At 69.8% G+C, this 15,852-nt stretch overlaps 4 protein-coding genes across 9 annotated transcripts; 3 read left to right on the plus strand and 1 right to left on the minus strand.

Annotated features, from left to right (window-relative positions):
* The first annotated feature begins 286 nt into the window (after positions 1-286).
* MEPCE (methylphosphate capping enzyme) lies at positions 287-3,643 on the plus strand. The gene is made up of 4 exons (XM_069799699.1): positions 287-1,560; positions 2,732-2,950; positions 3,039-3,165; positions 3,367-3,643. Exons 1-4 carry the CDS (start codon positions 379-381, stop codon positions 3,417-3,419), a joined length of 1,581 nt encoding a protein of 526 aa, XP_069655800.1. The 5' UTR covers positions 287-378; the 3' UTR covers positions 3,420-3,643.
* A 628-nt stretch (positions 3,644-4,271) lies between these two features.
* Positions 4,272-7,175, minus strand: PPP1R35 (protein phosphatase 1 regulatory subunit 35). Of its 2 annotated transcripts, none has more exons than XM_069799702.1 (6): positions 6,691-7,175; positions 6,500-6,597; positions 6,176-6,224; positions 4,757-4,982; positions 4,563-4,675; positions 4,272-4,478 (listed from the first exon to the last, which is right to left on the minus strand). In XM_069799702.1, the coding sequence occupies exons 1-6, from the start codon at positions 7,051-7,053 to the stop codon at positions 4,314-4,316; spliced, it is 1,014 nt and encodes a 337-aa protein (XP_069655803.1). In that variant the 5' UTR covers positions 7,054-7,175; the 3' UTR covers positions 4,272-4,313. The 2 variants fall into 2 exon arrangements, with proteins under 2 accessions (XP_069655803.1, XP_069655802.1); XM_069799701.1 differs by having other exon boundaries at positions 6,176-6,227.
* A 91-nt stretch (positions 7,176-7,266) lies between these two features.
* NYAP1 (neuronal tyrosine phosphorylated phosphoinositide-3-kinase adaptor 1) lies at positions 7,267-10,731 on the plus strand. Its single transcript, XM_069799700.1, has 7 exons — positions 7,267-7,368; positions 7,472-7,638; positions 7,907-8,063; positions 8,203-8,438; positions 8,749-9,534; positions 9,616-9,759; positions 9,975-10,731. Exons 3-7 carry the CDS (start codon positions 7,909-7,911, stop codon positions 10,295-10,297), a joined length of 1,644 nt encoding a protein of 547 aa, XP_069655801.1. The 5' UTR covers positions 7,267-7,368; positions 7,472-7,638; positions 7,907-7,908; the 3' UTR covers positions 10,298-10,731.
* A 1,051-nt stretch (positions 10,732-11,782) lies between these two features.
* Positions 11,783-15,213, plus strand: AGFG2 (ArfGAP with FG repeats 2). Of its 5 annotated transcripts, none has more exons than XM_069799718.1 (12): positions 11,783-12,184; positions 12,643-12,736; positions 12,831-12,946; positions 13,035-13,131; positions 13,247-13,349; positions 13,576-13,689; positions 14,150-14,213; positions 14,330-14,382; positions 14,482-14,559; positions 14,666-14,725; positions 14,822-14,874; positions 14,982-15,213. In XM_069799718.1, exons 1-12 carry the CDS (start codon positions 11,814-11,816, stop codon positions 15,042-15,044), a joined length of 1,266 nt encoding a protein of 421 aa, XP_069655819.1. In that variant the 5' UTR covers positions 11,783-11,813; the 3' UTR covers positions 15,045-15,213. The 5 variants fall into 5 exon arrangements, 4 of the variants coding, with proteins under 4 accessions (XP_069655819.1, XP_069655821.1, XP_069655818.1 ...); XM_069799717.1 differs by having other exon boundaries at positions 11,798-12,184; positions 13,217-13,349; XR_011327361.1 differs by lacking the exon at positions 14,330-14,382 and having other exon boundaries at positions 11,795-12,184; positions 13,217-13,349.
* Positions 15,214-15,852: the final 639 nt, after the last annotated feature.

The following is a 15,852-nucleotide window of genomic DNA, read 5'->3' on the forward strand; positions in this document are numbered from 1 at the left end:
TCTGCCCGTCCCCGCCACCCCCAACCGAGCCCCCCCACCCCCGCCGCCTCCCCCCAGCCCCTCCCCGCCTCCCCCGGGCGCCGCTCCTCTTGCGCGATCCGCGCAGGCACTCGCGGCGGCCACCCCCGTCCTTCAGGTCCCCGCCCGTGCCCCGCGCGCCGCCTCCCTCTATTGGCCGCCTTCCCCGCCATCTCTTCTCCCATTGGTTCCCGTCTCTCGTCCACCCCCCTGATGGAGGCGTGCCCAAGCCTCGCCACGCCTACTCCCTATATAAACCCCGGCGGGCCGCCGCGCTCCTGCCATCGCGGGCGGGAGGTGGCGGGCGCGGAGGGGCCCCGCTCCGCTCCCCCCCCTCACAGCACCCCCTAGCGGTGGCGCATGCGCGGCGGCGGCGGGGCGCAGCGCGCAGGCGCGGGGCGGTCCGCCATGGCGGCCGAGCCAGAGGCCTTCCTGGTACCGCCGCCTCCTTCTTCATCTTCCACCACTGGCGGCGTCCGGGAGGAGGAAGAAGCTTCCCCCGCCGCCGAGGCTCCGCGGCCACGTAACGGTTTTCGGTCGGCGGGAGGAGGGAAACGTCGTAGCAGCTGCGGGGCCAAGCAACCGGCGTGGAAACGGCGTCGCCGGGCGGCCTCGGAGTGCGGCCCGGTGCTTCCCTCCGAGTTCCTGCTGGGTGGAAACATCTTCGACCCCTTAAACCTCAACAGTCTGCTGGACGAGGAGGTGAGCCGGGCCCTCAACGCCCGCACCCCGCAATCCTCCCCCCTTCCCGCCCGCGGCCGCGACCCTGTCGAGATCCTGGTCCCTCGCGACATCACCGACCCCCTCAGCCTCAACGCCCCAGGTGAGGGGCTGCGTTTAGCTTCCCCCGCCAAAACCGCTCGTCGCCGCCACCGTCACCGCGGCCAGCAGCGAGCCGCCGCCGCCGTCACCGCTACCGCCACTGATGAGGCTGCCTGCCCTCATGTCCTCCCTGCCGCCACTGCCGCCGCCACCCCGCCGCCATGTGCCACCGCCTGCCCCGCCACCGGGCGCCATCGGAAACGTCGACGGACTTGCAGTAAATCGGAAGGAACCCGTCCCCCTCCGGAAAAACCCAAACCCCCCGGAAAAGTTTCCCAGCAGCAACGTCAACGTCGTCAAGTTCAGAAATTCCAATACGGCAATTACTGCAAATATTATGGTTACCGGAACCCCGACTGCGAGGACGGGCGGCTGCGAGCCATGCGCCCCGAGTGGTTTGCGGGGAAGGAGGTGTTGGACGTGGGGTGCAACGTGGGACATCTCACCCTCAGCATCGCCAAACGTTGGGGACCCGCCCGGGTGGTGGGGTTGGACATTGATGGGGGGTTGATCCGTTCGGCCCGGCAGAATATCCGGCATTATCTGTCGGAGGAGATTCAAGCGGAAGCGGCTGGAGTAGGAGGGGGGAACGGCGGAGGGGGGGCACGGAAGGGTTTTCCCGCTGCTCTCCTGGCCAGTCGGGGTCCCATCGCCGCCCCCCGCCTGCCCCCCGACGGGCCCGGGGCCGCCGATTTCCCTCACAATGTCGTCTTCGTCACGGTGAGTGTGCATGTGGGGGGCACGTGACACCCACGCAGGTGGGGTGGGGTTTGGGGGGGGCTTGTGGTGGGGTTTGGAGGCAGGTGGTGGGGTTTTGGGGCGGGGGGAAGAAGGGTTTGAGGGGGTCTTGGGGGGACGTGGTGGGTTTTCGGGGGGCCATGGTGCAGTTTGGAAGGGGTTACGGGTTTGAGAGCATGATGGGAGGGTTGGGGGGGGTCTCAGTAGGATTTAGGGGGTCTTGGTGGGGTTTGGGGGGTTCCAAGGGGTTTTGGGGGGACAGGGTGGTGTTTGGAGGGGTCTTGGTGGGTCTGGGGGGGACGACAAGGGGGTTGGGGGGTCCTAAGGGGTTGGGGGGATGGGGATGCTCCTGCTCGGGGTTGGAGCTGGAGGGGTGGGGCTTAAAGAGGGGAGGGGCTTGAAGGGGTGGGGCTAGGGATGAGGCACACACTCCCCCGCAGGGAGGGGTTTGGGGATGTGGGGGTGGGCAGACACCGGGGGGGGGGGGGGGGGGGGGGGAGGGGGCTCGTGGTGTGGGGCAGCCCCAGGCCTTAGTCTGGCCCCTCCCAAGTCTCTCAGTGGGTGGGACTCAGTGTTAGGCCCCCCCACCCCCCAAAACCCCTCTGTGGGGCTCACTGCGACTCCCCCTTCCATGTCCCTGAGTGTGGCCCCCCCGACCGTGATCCCCCTCAATGTGGGGCCCCCCTAAAACCCTTCAGTGGGCTTCAGCATGACCCCCACCCCAAAACGTCTCAGTGGGCTCAGTGTATTCCCCCCAAGCCCCCTCAGTGGGGGTCACCACATGTTCCCCAAAGCCCCTCAGTGTGCCCCCCTCACCCCTCAATGCCCCTGAACCCCTCACTGGGGCTCAGTGTGACCCCCCACACCCCAAAATCTGTCAGTGGGGCTCACCATGTGCCCCCCACCCCCCCAAAACCCCTCAGTGGGCCCCCCCCACCTTAATAGCCCCCCACCCCCTCAGTGGGGCTCAGCCTGACCCCCCCCCACCTCCCCTTCACCCTTCCTCCCCCTTCCCTCTGCCCTTCCACCCTGGCCCCTCTCCCCCCATTCCACCCAGTGACACACCGTTGTGTCGTGTGTCCCCCCCCTTTTTTTTTTTTTTTTTTTTTTTTTTTTTTTTTTTTTTTTTTTTTTTGTGTGTGTCCCCCTCCAGGGGAACTACGTTCCGGAGCGGGAGGAAGCAGTGGCGGCACAGCGCCCCGAGTTCGACGTGGTGCTCTGCCTCTCGCTCACCAAGTGGGTTCAGCTCAACTGGGGGGATGAGGGGCTCAAACGTCTCTTCCGCCGCGTCTACCGGCACCTCCGGCCCGGGGGACTCCTGCTCCTCGAACCCCAGCCCTGGGCCTCCTACCGCAAGCGCAAGGGGCTGACGGTGAGCGCCGGGGGGGGTGGGGGAGCTGGCGCTTAATTTGGGGGGGGCCAGGGCTCATTTTGCACCTTTTTCTCCCCCAAAAAATAAGGAGACGACCTACAGGAACTACCAGCGGATCCGGCTGCGGCCCGAGCAGTTCCCCTCCTACCTGACCTCCCCCGAAGTGGGGTTCGACAGCTACGAGTTGTTGGGGACCCCCCAGCACGCCGCCAAAGGTGGGGGGGCACGAATTTGGGGGGGGGCAGCTCGGTTGAGAGGGGAAGGGGAATTGAGGCGGGGGGGGTACTGTCAGGTCCTCTGTGGGGTTGTGGGGTGCAGATGCTGGGGTCTGCCACGTGGGCCCCCAGCCCCCCAAATATGGGGGGGGCTTGGACTTGGGGGGGCACCCTCTAACCACCACCACCCCCCCTCCACAGGCTTCCAGCGGCCCATCTATCTCTTCCACAAGGGACAAGGCGATGCCCCCTGAGCCCCCCCTGCACCCCACCAAGTATGGGGGGGCCCCACTGCTGCCGGGGGGGGGGGGTTGCTCCCCCCTCCCCCCACCGGATGCCAAACAGGGGGAGGGGCTGCGTGTGCCCCCCCCCCCCCAATTTGGGGGTGTTTCTCCCCTCCCCCCCAGGCGTTTGCCGTGGTTTGATCTGTGCCGAGGGGGGGTCGGGGGGGGCCCCGAATAAAGGAGGCGATTGGTCAGTGAGGGGGTCGTTTTTGGGGAGGGAGGGTGTCTGTCACTTTGGGGGGGGCCTGTCATGTGGGGGGGGTCACCCTGTTTGGAGGATGGATCCTGTCACCCTATACAGGGGTTTGTTACCTAAGGGGGGGGTGTCATTTGTTGCTTGGGGGAAACTTGTCACCCTATGGAGGGGCTAGAGCTTTGGAGGGGGGCTCAGTGGGGCAGCACATGTTCCCCATGGAGTGGGGGGGGGTGTCTCTCACCATTACCTGCCCACCCACCCCAGGACAGTTGGGGGTGTCTTGTTCCCCCCCCCCCCCCAGTAAATGGTATAGTCCGGGGGGGGGCCCTATGTCTATTCCGCCCCCCCGTCTACACTGCTGGCAGGGACGCAGGTTCATGTCCCATTCCCCCCCCCAGCCCCGATGGTTCGTCCCACGCCCTGCCCGTCTCCATAGCGACAAGTTCGCGCCAATGGCTGGCGCTGCACATGCGTGATGGGCGGCAGCCGCACGCCAGGGCTGCTGGGAGCCGTAGTCCACACCCGAGGGGGACTCGGAGACACCCCCAGGGGTTAAAGAAGGGGGGGGGGGGACGACACGCTCCCATGTAGGACCCCCCCACCCCCAACTCAGTCCCCCACAGAGGTTGGAAATGAGGATTTATTGGGGGGAGGGATGACTTGTCCCTTTAGGCCCCCCCCCACTGCTGCAGCTTGCGGTACATGAGGAAGGTGGTGCCGGGGGGGCGGGGGAGGGGCCGGGGGGACTCGGGGGGGGCGGGGGGGGGCAGCCAGGGATCCCCACTCCCCCGCCCGGCCCCCCCCGCCAGCGCCCCCACCTCGGGGCCAGGAACCTGGGGGGGAGAGAAGGGGGGAGGCCCCATCAGCACCCTGGGGTGGTGGTGGGGGCCATGGGAGGGCTGGGGGGTCTCACTCACCTTGAGGGGGGCCGCGGCGGGGGGCGGGACCCCCCTGCGCGGCTCCGGCGGGGGGGGCACGGCCAGACTGACCAGGCCCCGGTAGAGCCGCTGGGCCGGGGGCACGTTTATGGCTGCGGAACGGGGCGAAAAAGGGCGATTTGGGGTCCAGAAGGGGGAGGGGGTGACACCCCCCTACCCCCCCCAACACTCACCTCCGGCCGCCGCCCCCCCCACGGCGCAGCGGGCGGCGAAGGAGCAGCCCAGGAGGGCGGCGGCCGCCCGGGGGGCGTCGAAGGGCTCCCGGGACGCCCCCGCCGCCGCCCCCCCCAGGCTGCTGTGCAGGGTGGGGGTCCCCAGCGGCGGGAGAGGCGCGGCCCCCCCTTCCTCCTCCTCCTCCTCCTCCCCAGCATGCACCGCGGGGCTCAGCTCGAAGCGCACCTGGCGGAGGGGGGGGAGACGGGAATTAGAGGGGGGGCCCCATGTGTGCGTCCCCCCCCTAGTTTTGGGGTGTCCCGTCCCCCCACCCCGCGCTGACCTGCCGGGTGCCCCCCCCGCGGCCCCCCCGCCGCAGGATCCCCCCGGGCGGTGGAGGCGGCGACGCAACCTCGGGCGGCTTCATGGCGGCAACGGCCACGCCCCCGGGGCCACGCCCGTTCCGCCTCTGACCACGCCCCCAGCACAGCCCTCACAACATGGCGGCAGAACCCTCACAACATGGCGGCCGCATTCTGCGCTCCCTGACCTTCTCAACATGGCGCCCCCCCCAGGTCCGCGGGTTCGAATCCCTGCACACCCCAACGCCCTAATTAACCCCAAATTAACCAGGACCCTCCCCCCGTGCTGTAAAAATCGCGGCTTTATTAAAAAAGGCCCCAAATTGCGCAGAAAGAGGAGGGGGGAAGGCGGGGGGGGTCACCGACACCCCCTCCTTCCCTCCCCCCCCGAAATAAAGCAGCAGAGCTGCGGCAAGGTGGGGGTGACCCAGGCATCCGGGCCCCCCCCCGCTCACCCCCTGAGAACCCCAGCGCTCCCCGCGGACCCGGGCATCCGGGCCCCATTGCACGACGTGTGTGTGTGTGTGTGTGTGCGGGCGCGCCCCAAAAGTCCCGTAGCAGAGCAGGGGCAGTGTCCCACACCCCACTCCCCCCCACAACCCAAAGGCGTGGGTCAGGCGGGGGGTCCATGAGGGCGGGGGGGTCTCAGGCGGGCAAGTTGCTGGGGGGTGGCCAGCGCCCGCAGGAGCCCGTTCTCCCGCTCCAGAGCCGCCCGCCGCTCGCTCAGCTCCTTGATCTGCTCCCGCAGCAGCTCCACCTCCTCCCGCACCGCCAGCAGCAGGTGACTCTTCACCAGGTCCTGGCGGGGAACGAACGGCGTGGGGCGGGGGAACCACCTCCCTGGGACCCACAGCCCAACCCCCACACCCCCACTGCCCCCCCCCAAAGGGCACTCACAGACCCCCACCCCGGGACCCCAGTGTCCAGGCCCCAACCCCCCCACACACACCCCCCCAAGGACCCTGGTGTTGGGACCCCACGCCCCTCCCTGAGCCACAGGAACCCCTCCTGCCCCCCAGACCCCACGTCCGTTGTACCCCCCCCATTAGGGGAACCAGGTGCCCGGGGGGGGCTCACCATGGCCTGCTCGATCTTGTTGTCAATGGCCGTCACCCCGCTGCCGGGGCTGCTGGGATGGGGAGGAGGGATGTCAGACAGACACACAACCCCCCCTCCCCCAACAGGGTGTCCTGGGAGGGGGGGGGGATGTGCAACTTCCTCCGCTTTCCTTCCCCTTTGGGCCCTGGGGGGAGGGGAAGTCTCCCCTCCCCCCCGTCCCCCCTCCCCCCTCCCCCCTCCCAGCAGCAAGCCCCACCCCCCTCACCTGCCCGAACAGGAAGCCCCGCCCCTCACCTGTGTGAACCCAGAAGCCCCGCCCCCCTCGCAGAAGCCCCGCCTCACCCCTCCTCCTCGCCCTCCTCTCCAGCCAATCCCAGGCGAGCGCTCAGCCCGGCGGTGCCGCCCCCGGGGCGGGGCGAAGGGGGTCGCGGGGGCAGCGCCTGTAAAGGGGAGGGGGGGTGGTGTACCAGCGGGGCGGGGGGCGCGGTCTTTCTGTGTCCCCGCCTCCCCGCCGGTGTAGCCCCGCCCCTCACCTGCTGCACCAGCTGGGCGAAGGCCCCGAGGGAACGAGGTTGGTGGGGGGAGGGGGCGGCGGCGGCGGCGGCGGCGGTGGAGGAGGAGGAGGAGGAAGGAGGGAAGGGCGGCGGAGGAGGGGTGCGGGGGGAGTCGAGGGAGAGCGGAACCCTCCCGCTTCCCCGGGGAACCGCTTCCCTCTCGTAAAAATCCCGACAGATCCACCGGCCCCGCCGCAAAGCCTCACCGGGACCGGGTAACCGAACCAAGCGGAACCGGGAACCGCCGGGGCTCGAAGAGGAACCGGACCCGTCCCCCCCCTCGCCGCCGCCGTTACCGCCGCGAACGCTGGTGATGGCGAAACCGCTTTTCTTCCGGCTCATGGCGGCGGCGGCGGCGGCGGGGGGAGGATCATGGCGGGGCCGGGACCCGCAGCCGCGATCGGCGGCGGGCGGGTGACAGCGGCACCGACCGGAAGCCGTGGCGAGCGGAAGTCCCGCCCCTCAACGCGCGGGGGGGCGTGGCCGTGCGGTGCGGTGCACCGCCCCGCGCGGCCACGCCCCCTCTAGCTGCCGCACAAGTCCTCCGCGCCGGTAGGGGGCGGTAGCGCCCTCCACACCTCCCCCCCTCATCTTTCGCCTAGCCCGGACGCTGCGTCAGCGCCATGGAGCGGCGCGGGCGGGAGGCGGGAGCGGCCGGTACGTGGAAGGGGGGGGCAGAGGAGGGGGGGGGGCGGTGTTTACCGGAGGGAGGGGTCCCGTCCCCTCCCCGTTAACCACCACCCCCTCCCCCTCCCCGCAGGCCGCTAGAGCCTCGCCATGGGTCGCCGCCCCCCTTGAGCCCCCGCCCAGGCCCCGGTGGTGGTGGTGGTGGCGGCGGTGGGGGGGGGGGCGCGGTGGAGGATTCCCCCCCCCCCACTCCCCGCGGCCCCCCCTCCACCCCCCCCCCCCGAGACAGCGGAGCGACAGGTAACGGTGGAGGCGGGCGGGGCGGGACGGGGGATGCCGGCGCGCGGGCCCGGGGCGGGAGGTGATGGAGGGACCCGAGGGGGGGGCTGTTGGGGGCGGCGGGGAGGGGGGGGAACGGGGGGGGCGGCCTAAGGGGGGGGGGGACACGCAGGGATCCGGGGGCGGTAGGGGGGACCCCAGCGTCTGTTTGGAGACGGGGGGGGGTCACAGAGGGGAGCCGGGGCGTGCGGGCGGTGCAGAGCGACCCGTCCTCCCCCCCCCCCCCCAGGGATGAGCGCCCCCCCGCGGTCGGAGCTGGCCGCCGCCGCCGCCGCCTTCCTGCGGCTGGGGGAAGAGCGCCCCCCAGCGGCCGCCGCCATGAACCTGCTGCAGCGCAAGGGCCGCCCCGACTGGCGCCCCCCCCGCGAGGAGGAGCCGCGCAAGGGGTGGGTGGGCCGGGACCGCGGACCCCCCCCCGCGGGGAGGGGGGGACGGACACGGGGGGGCCCTGAGTGGGTCGGGGGGTCCCCAAGTATCTTGGGGAGCCTCCTGACCCCCCCCTTCCCGGTTCCCCCCCCCCCCCAGGGCCTCCAAGGTGCGGGAGGGGGGGTCCCTGCGGCGGCCCCTGCGGGTGGGCTTCCTGACGCTGCCGGCCCCCCAGGAGCGGGGTCCTCGGCCCTGTGCCCCCGGCATGGCCCCCCGCTCCCTCTCCTGCCACGCTGTGGGGATCCCCGATGCCGGGACCCCCCCCCGGCCCCCCGGCCCCCGCCCAGGGCCCCCCGAGGGGCGAGGACTCGAGGCACCGCCTGCCAAGCGGGGGGGTGAGTGGGGGAGAAGGGGGGAGTGTTTTGGGGGGAGTAAGGGGTTGTGGGAGGTCATGCGGTGGGGGGGGGTGGGGGTGCTATGGGGTATCAGGGTTGGGGGGCAGAGATGGGGGTCTAGGGGGCTGTGCAGTGGTGGGGGGGCCTTGGACGGCAGGGACGGTGTTGTGGGTCTGTGGGGCACAGGCGGATTGTTGGGGGGGCTCTCGGGGGGGCTGGGGTCTATGGAGTGTCAGGGGGGGCTGGGGGGTGCCAGGGGGTTATGGGGGGTTGCTGCTCCCCCCGACACCCCTCTTCCCCCCCTCTGCAGGCACCCCCCGGGGGGGCTGCGTGAGACAGACGCCCCCCCCGAAGCCCTCCCGTAGCCCCCAGACCCGCCTCTCTGCCGGGCCCCCCCCTCCCACCCCCGGTGCGGCCGAGGTGGGGTCGGGGGGGGCCGGGGAGGGGGAGGAGCCCGTCTACATCGAGATGGTGGGGGATGCCCGCCGGGGGGGGATAGGGGAGGACGTCCGGCGGGGGGGGGGTGCTCCCCCCCCTCCCCCTGAGGAGCCCGAGGCCATCTACGAGGAGATGAGCTGCCCCCTCCCTGCTGGGGAGGGGGGGGGCCCCGCCCCATTCTCAGGCCCCGCCCCATTCTCAGGCCCCGCCCCATTCTCCAGCCCTGCCCCATTCTCCAGCCATGCCCCCTTCATTGGCCACGCCCCATTTTCCGGCCCGGCCCCCATCCCCCCACCCTTCCCCAACCTCCTGGCCCCCCGTCCCCCCCTGCTGGCTGCCCCCCCCGAGGGCTCACGCCTGCCCCTCCCCCGGCGCGAGCCGCCCCCCCCAGCCCGCGCGCGCAGCCACTCCACCCCCCTTCCCCCTCCCCACCCGGCGGCGGGAGGGGCGGGGCGAGAGCGCGGGGGGGCGGGGCTCGGACCTCTTCCCCTTCTTCTACCTGCCGCCGCCGAGGCTCCGCCTCTGGGAAAGCGGCCCCCAGCCTACGACAGCCTGCGGGGGGGCGGGGCGACGGGGGGCCCCGCCCCTCTCCGAGAGGAGGAGCCCCACTCCCGCCGAGGGGGCGGAGCCTCCTCCCGCCGTGGGAAAGAGACCGAGAGTGAGTTTAAGAGGGGGGGGTAGGATTTGGGCGGGGGGACACACCCCTGGGCATGGCTGACCTTTACCCCCTCCCTTTTAGAGGCGTCAGAGCCCCCCCGGGAGGAGCGGGGGGGGGGCGCACCTCCCCCCCCCTCGGGGATCCCGGTGCGAGCCGAGGGGCCGCGAGGGCGGCCGGGTCTGCCCCTCCCCTGCCAGACCTTCCCTGCCTGCGGCCGGCCCACAGGTGGGGGGTGCGGGGGGGGCACTGCGGGGGGGGGGGGCATGCGGATGCTGCGGAGGCGTGGGACATAGAGATGTGGGGAGGGACATGGGGACAGTGGAGGGGGGTGACAGAGTCCTGGGGGGGTGGACACGGGGACAGGGGTGTCCTTTTTCCGGGGGGGGGGGGGTGACGAGGGGGCACCGTGTCCCCCTGACACCTCTCCCCCACCCCCCCAGACCTCCCCGGGGGGCACCGCCTGGGCCGTTCGGCCTCCACCTCGGGAGTGCGCCAGGCCGGGGCTCCCCCGTTTCCCCGTGGCCCCCCCGCTCCCCGCCCTTTGTCTGGGGGGGTCCCCGGAGCAGGGGGGGGTCCCGGGGGGGGCGCGGCTCCCCCCCGCCCGCGGGACGGGCAGCTGCAGGAGGTGATCGACCGCAAACGCTGCGTCTGCACCGAGATCAAGGCCAGGGGGGGACGCGGGGGGGGGGGGGAGCGGGCTCTGCAAGCAGGAGAGCCTGCCCCCCCTCCCCGCCCCCCCTGCTTGGAGGGGGGGGGGCCCTGAGGGGCGACCCCCACCCCCGCCCCCCCCCGGCACCCCCCCGGCCCGACGGCCCCACGCCGTGCTCTGGGACACCGCCATCTGACCCCCCCAGGGTGCCTGGAGCATCTCTGCACTCCCCCTGAGCCCCCCCCCCCCCCAAGAACTGGGGGAGGGGTGTCCTGAAATCGAGGGGGGGGGGTCCCCGAAATTGGGGGGGTTCTCAAAATGGAGGGGGGAGTCCTCTCAATACAAAGAGGAGCTCCTAAATTGGGGGGGGGGGGGGAGGCTCTGAATATGAGGGGGGGGCACGACACGGCTGGGCCGGGTTGGGGGAGGATTGGGGGGAGGGTGTATTTATGGTACGCTAAGCTGCCCCCCTAAATAAAACGCGGGGTGACCCCGAAAATAAGGGGGGGAGGATGGAGACCTCCCTGGGGTAAAGGGGAGGGCCCCCCCTGTAAAGGGAGGGTTGAGCCCCCCAATAAAGGAGTAACAACTCCCAATAAGGGGGGGGCCCCAATAATGGGGTAGAGACCCCCAATGGGGGGGTCAAGCCCCTAATTAAGGGGAATAAAGCCCCCCCCAATAAGGGCGCGTCCCCCAATAGGGGGGTGTCAAACCCCTCAATAATGGGGTAGAGCCCCCCATGAACTGGGGGGGTCTATTAGAGGGGGGTAGAGCCCCCCAGTAAAGGGGGGTTCACTCCCCTCCAGAAAGGGGGGTCCAGCCCCCCCCAGAAAGGGGGGGTGCTGTAACTGCTTTGCAAATGTATTTATGAGGGGGTAGCTGGGGAGGGGTATTTATGGGGGTGCATCCACGGTTGAGCAGGGTCCGGGGAGGGGGTTCGGCTCTGGGGGTCCGCAGTGCGGCCTGTGGGAGGGGTTTGGGGGAGCCCCCTCCCCAATGTGGGGGGTGTGTGCAAGGGGAGGTGGGGGTCTCCCCTGGGATTTTGGGGGAGGGATACCATGGGGGGGGCAAAGGGACCCCCAACCCTTTCCTGGGACCCCCCCCAGCCCCTCTGTGCCTCGTGCCCTGCCCCCCCTCCCCCTTTACCAGAATTGCCTTCGTCCCCGCGGGGTCCGGGGGGGGGGCCCGAATTTGGGGAGGGGGTGAGGGCAACGCAGAGGCGGGGGGGGGTCTTTTGTAATGTGGTTCTGTGCACTATTAAAGAGAGAAGCAGCTGGAAATGCTCGCCTGAGGTGGGGGAACGGGGGGACCCCAATGAGGGGACCGAGGCCCCCCCTCCCAGCCCGTCTCCTCATACATGGGACGGAGGGGGTGGGGCAGAATGTTCCCAGGCTGGGCGGGGGTGTGGTAATAACGGTGAATTTGTGTGAAAACCACCCAAAATGAGGCGCTCCCCCTCCCCAGGATCGGGGTTAAAGCTCTTACCGGGGGCGGGGGGGAGGCGCTGAGGGGACGGAGGAGGCGCCGAAGGGCGGGAAGAGCCGTTGGGCGCGCGACGGCCGCCGCCAGGCACGTGCGCGGTGCCTGCCCAGGAACGGGGAGCGGCGTTCTAGGGCGGTGTCGTGCGCGCATGCGCAACGCGCCGCGCAGCTACGCGATGGCCAAGGCGCCTGCGCGGCTGGAAGAGGGAGGTGGGGGCGTTGCCTGCGCGCGCGCATTACGCGCCGCCGCCGCTGCCGGGTTACGAGGGAGGATGGCGGCGGCCGCCGGTGGCGGCGGAGGAGGAGGCCCCGGGCCGGGAACGGGACCCGGTGGAGGCCCCGGAGCCAGGAAAGGGAGCGCGTCCCGGGACGCAGAGGCTGAGGTTTGGTGCCGGCGGGTGAGGGAATTGGTGAACGCTTCCCCTGCCAACCGGCTCTGCTTCGAATGTGGCCAGCGCGGCGTCACCTACGTGGACATCACCGTGGGCAGCCTCGTCTGCACCGGCTGCTCCGGGGCGCTGTGAGCGGGGCGGGGCCGGGACGGCGGGGCCAGGTGCCCCAGGGAACTGCGAGTGGGGCGGGGCCAGAATGCTTGGGCGGGGCCAGGTGCTCTGGGGTGCCGTCAGTGGGGCGGGGCCAGAACGCCGGGGCGGGACCAGAACAGTGGGGCGGAGCCAGGTGGCCGCGGTGCAGTGAGTGGGGCGGGGCCAGAACCGTGGGGCGGGGTCAGCTGCTCTAGAGTGCTGTGGGCGGGGCCGGGGCCACTCAGTGCAGCGAGGCAGGCTGGGGAGCAGCTGTTGCTGATTGGCTGTACGCACTGTGGGGGTGGTGCTTCCCGGGAGGGGGCGTGGCCCAGGCACGTGCCTTCCCGTGGGGATCCATGGGGTCTTTTAAGAGTCAATTCTTTGGGGGGAAAAAACCCTTTTTTGGGAGGTCTTCGGGGGCAGGGGGCGCTGACCCCCCAAATCCCTCCCACAGGCGGGGGCTGAATCCCCCACACCGTGTCAAGTCCATTTCCATGACCACCTTCACCGAAGCCGAGGTGCTCTTCCTGCAGGCCCGTGGTAACGAGGTCAGGGGGGGACCGGGGTGGGGTGGGGGGTGTCTGCCCCCTCCCTCCCATCCCACCAGTGTCCTCATGTGTGTCCTCCCGACCACCCCCCCAGGCCTGCCGACGGGTATGGCTTGGCAACTTTGACACCCGAAACTCGCTGCTCCCCGATTCCCGCGACCCCCAAAAAGTGAAGGAGTTTCTGCAGGAGAAGTATGAGAAGAAACGATGGTACGAGAGGGGAGGGCATGGTTTGGGGGGGGAGCAGCACAAGGTGGGGGTCCTCCTGATAAATAGCTCTGCCTCCCCCGCTTGGCAGGTATGTGGCGCCGGAGACAGCAAAAACTCCCCAAAGCGCTGCGGCAGAGCCAGCACCCACCCAGCCGCTTCTGGGGGACGCAGGGACGCTGCTGCAGGTGAGACAGTGCTGGGGGGGGGGGGGGCAAAGGGGGGGGCCGATGGGAGCGTCGCCCCCTGATGCCTGCTGTGCCCCCCCCACAGCCCCGCCCGGCCCCCCACTGTCCCCCACAGCCAGCCCGGAAAGCCAGCACCGACCTATTGGCTGACATTGGGGGGGATCCCTTTGCTGCCCCCCAACCAGCGCCTGCCTTCGCCGCCTTCCCGGGCTTCCCTGGTGAGCTGGGGAGGGGCAGTCTGGGGGGGGCTGACCATGAAGGTGGGGGGGGCTCGAATGGGTCCTGACAGAGGGGATCTGGCAGGACTGCTGACCAGCGAGTGCTGGTCCAGGGGAAGGAAGTGACCTGCCAGAGCGGCCGCACAGGGGCCCAGCGAGGATGGCGCTGGCCATGGAGTGCAGGGGGGCTGTGGGGGTGATCCTGTGCCCCCTCTGCACTCCCCAGGCCCGGCCCTGCCCCGTGCTGCCTTCCCCAGTTTCGATGCCTTCGGAGCCGGCCCAGGAGCACCCGCGTTTGGGGGGGCTGCGCCCCCCTTCCATGCCCCACCTGCACCCACAGGTACCCTGGGACCCCCCCAGGACTAATGGGGAGGAGGTTTGGGGTCCCCCATCACCCTGTGGGACGTTGGGAAGGGGTTTGGAGTCACCCCCATCACCCCATGCTACCCCTGGGGATAATGGGAAAGGGTTTGGAGGTTCCTCCACACCCATGAGGCCCCCAGGATTAATGAGGAAGGTAAGTTAGGGCCCTCCATCTTTGTGGAGTACTGGGGAGGGGGTTTGGGGTCCCCCACATCACCCTGGGGTCCCACCACCCCCCCGTGATAGCCTGGGGCTAACGGGGAAGGGTTTGGGGGACCCCGGGACCCCCACACACTACAAAGGGGGAGGGGTTTGGGCTCCCCCCCCATCACTGTGGGTGGTCCCAGGGGGTTTTGGGGTCCCCACATACCCCGGGGGGTACCAGGAGGGGACTTGGGGTCCCCCGCCATGGCCACATCTCTTCCTCCCACCCACAGGGGGCATTGCTGCACGGGGCGGGGCCACCCCTGTACCGCCCCCAGAGGGCGGAGCCTCTGCCAGGTACAGTGTCATGTCATGTGTCCCCCCCCATTACCCCTCACCTGGCTGGGGGGGACGGGGGGCAGGAGCTGCCCCCCAACCCCCAGCTCAGCACCCCCCCCATCACCGCCCCACAGCCTCTTTGGGACCCTGCGGCCCCCCCCGGCGCTGCCCCCACCACCCTACGGGGGTAAGTTGGGGTTCAACACCCCCCCCCCCCCCCCCCAAACCTTGCTACCCCCCCACAGTGAGGGGGACCCCAGGGTGATGGCTGTGTGACCCCCCCCAGGCTACACCAACCCGTTTGCAGCCCCTGCCGCCCCCCGACCCTCCACCAACCCCTTCCAGAGCAATGGCCCCGCTGCCAGTGAGTGATACCCCCCCACCCTTTCCCGTTCCCCCCTCCCCCAGACCAGGATGGGGTTTGGGGGGGGTCCTCTCAATTCTGTCTCATCACCCCCCTCTGCCATTAGGTGCTGCTTTTGCTGCCCCCCCAGTTCCTGGGGGGTTCCCCAGCCCCTTCCAGGCTGATGGTAAGAGCCAGCATGGGGGCAGGAAGTGTCAATTATTGGCATATCCTGCGCCCCCCCCCCCCCCCCCGACTGATTCTCCCCTTTTATCCCCCCCAGGTTCACCCTTCGGTGCATTCAATGTTGCCAAAGCCTCCACCAACCCTTTTGTGGTGAGGAGGGGGCTGGGGGGGTGGGCAATATGGGGGGGCCCCCTGAACCCCCTTTTGTATCTGAACCCCCTTTTTTGCCCCTGACCCCCCCTTTTTGCCCTCCCCAGACGGTCCCGGCTCCGACAGCCCCCTTCAGCATCAAGCACCCGACCACCAACCCTTTCCTATAGCTGCTGCCGCTTGGTGGGGGGGAGTGGGGGCTGTATCCCCACACCCCCCCCGGATTGCAGAGGGGACTGAGGCATCTGGGTGCCCCCCAACTCCCCCCCTCCTCGAGGACCAGGTTTTATTTTTTTGAGAGATATATCACAATATCTAATATATATTCTATAGAAACTTCCTCGGTCTCTGCACCTCTCTTGACCTGCCCACCCCCAATCCTTTCCCCCTTCCCCTTCACCCCACTTCCCCCCCATAAAATGCCCCATACCATGCTCTCAGAGTTAACACCCCCCCCATTTTCCTTAAGGGGGAGCCCTGGCTTGGCCCTCCCCCCCCCCCCCCCCCCCCCAATCCCTAGCCCTGGGTGGGGGCTGGAGAGACTTAGCCCTCAGCAGAGATGGGTGCATGCGGTTGTGCTGGGCTGCCCTCAGTAAAGATGGCTGCCGTAGGCATCACCTTTAGCCTGGCAAGGTGTGCTGGTCCTTCGCCCTCAGTAAAGATGTCTGCCTGGGGGCTTGTCCCCTGCTGCCCTTAAACAAGATGGGCGCCGGAACCTCACTTCCATGTTCCATAGTGGGAGTAAAGGTACCTGCCTGCCCTCGGGCAAGATGTCGCCGAGGCTTCACCCTGTTCCATCCTGAGGGCGAAGGTGGCTGTCCTCAGCCAACGTGGCCGCCAGGGCCTCCCACCTCTCCCGCCGGCGGTAGGGGCTGCCTGCCCTCAACCAAGATGGCGGCCGACGCCTCCCCTCCTCATCTCACACCTGCCCTCAACCAAAATGGCGGCGCCAGATCGGCTTCAACCTCCCACACGCCC

The sequence above is a fragment of the Haliaeetus albicilla genome, chromosome 13 (genome assembly GCF_947461875.1).
Source record: "Haliaeetus albicilla chromosome 13, bHalAlb1.1, whole genome shotgun sequence".
NCBI classification, from domain to species: Eukaryota; Metazoa; Chordata; class Aves; order Accipitriformes; family Accipitridae; genus Haliaeetus; species Haliaeetus albicilla.

What these genes read in the sequence shown, in the direction of transcription:
- AGFG2 (XM_069799717.1), top strand. Translation starts at nt 11,814, where the DNA reads ATGCGCAACGCGCCGCGCAGCTACGCGATGGCCAAGGCGCCTGCGCGG. An exon ending in TGCAGGCCCGTGGTAACGAG is followed by an intron (nt 12,737 to 12,830) that starts GTCAGGGGGGGA and finishes CCACCCCCCCAG; the next exon opens with GCCTGCCGACGGGTATGGCT. An exon ending in GAGCAATGGCCCCGCTGCCA is followed by an intron (nt 14,560 to 14,665) that starts GTGAGTGATACC and finishes CTCTGCCATTAG; the next exon opens with GTGCTGCTTTTGCTGCCCCC.
- NYAP1 (XM_069799700.1), top strand. Translation starts at nt 7,909, where the DNA reads ATGAGCGCCCCCCCGCGGTCGGAGCTGGCCGCCGCCGCCGCCGCCTTC. An exon ending in ACCGCCTGCCAAGCGGGGGG is followed by an intron (nt 8,439 to 8,748) that starts GTGAGTGGGGGA and finishes CCCCCTCTGCAG; the next exon opens with GCACCCCCCGGGGGGGCTGC. An exon ending in CCGTGGGAAAGAGACCGAGA is followed by an intron (nt 9,535 to 9,615) that starts GTGAGTTTAAGA and finishes CCTCCCTTTTAG; the next exon opens with AGGCGTCAGAGCCCCCCCGG.
- MEPCE (XM_069799699.1), top strand. Translation starts at nt 379, where the DNA reads ATGCGCGGCGGCGGCGGGGCGCAGCGCGCAGGCGCGGGGCGGTCCGCC. An exon ending in ACAATGTCGTCTTCGTCACG is followed by an intron (nt 1,561 to 2,731) that starts GTGAGTGTGCAT and finishes GTCCCCCTCCAG; the next exon opens with GGGAACTACGTTCCGGAGCG. An exon ending in CCCCCAGCACGCCGCCAAAG is followed by an intron (nt 3,166 to 3,366) that starts GTGGGGGGGCAC and finishes CCCCCTCCACAG; the next exon opens with GCTTCCAGCGGCCCATCTAT.
- PPP1R35 (XM_069799701.1), bottom strand. Translation starts at nt 7,053, where the DNA reads ATGAGCCGGAAGAAAAGCGGTTTCGCCATCACCAGCGTTCGCGGCGGT. An exon ending in TCGCCCAGCTGGTGCAGCAG is followed by an intron (nt 6,598 to 6,690) that starts GTGAGGGGCGGG and finishes TCCCCTTTACAG; the next exon opens with GCGCTGCCCCCGCGACCCCC. An exon ending in GAGGAGGGCGAGGAGGAGGG is followed by an intron (nt 6,228 to 6,499) that starts GTGAGGCGGGGC and finishes TCCCCATCCCAG; the next exon opens with CAGCCCCGGCAGCGGGGTGA.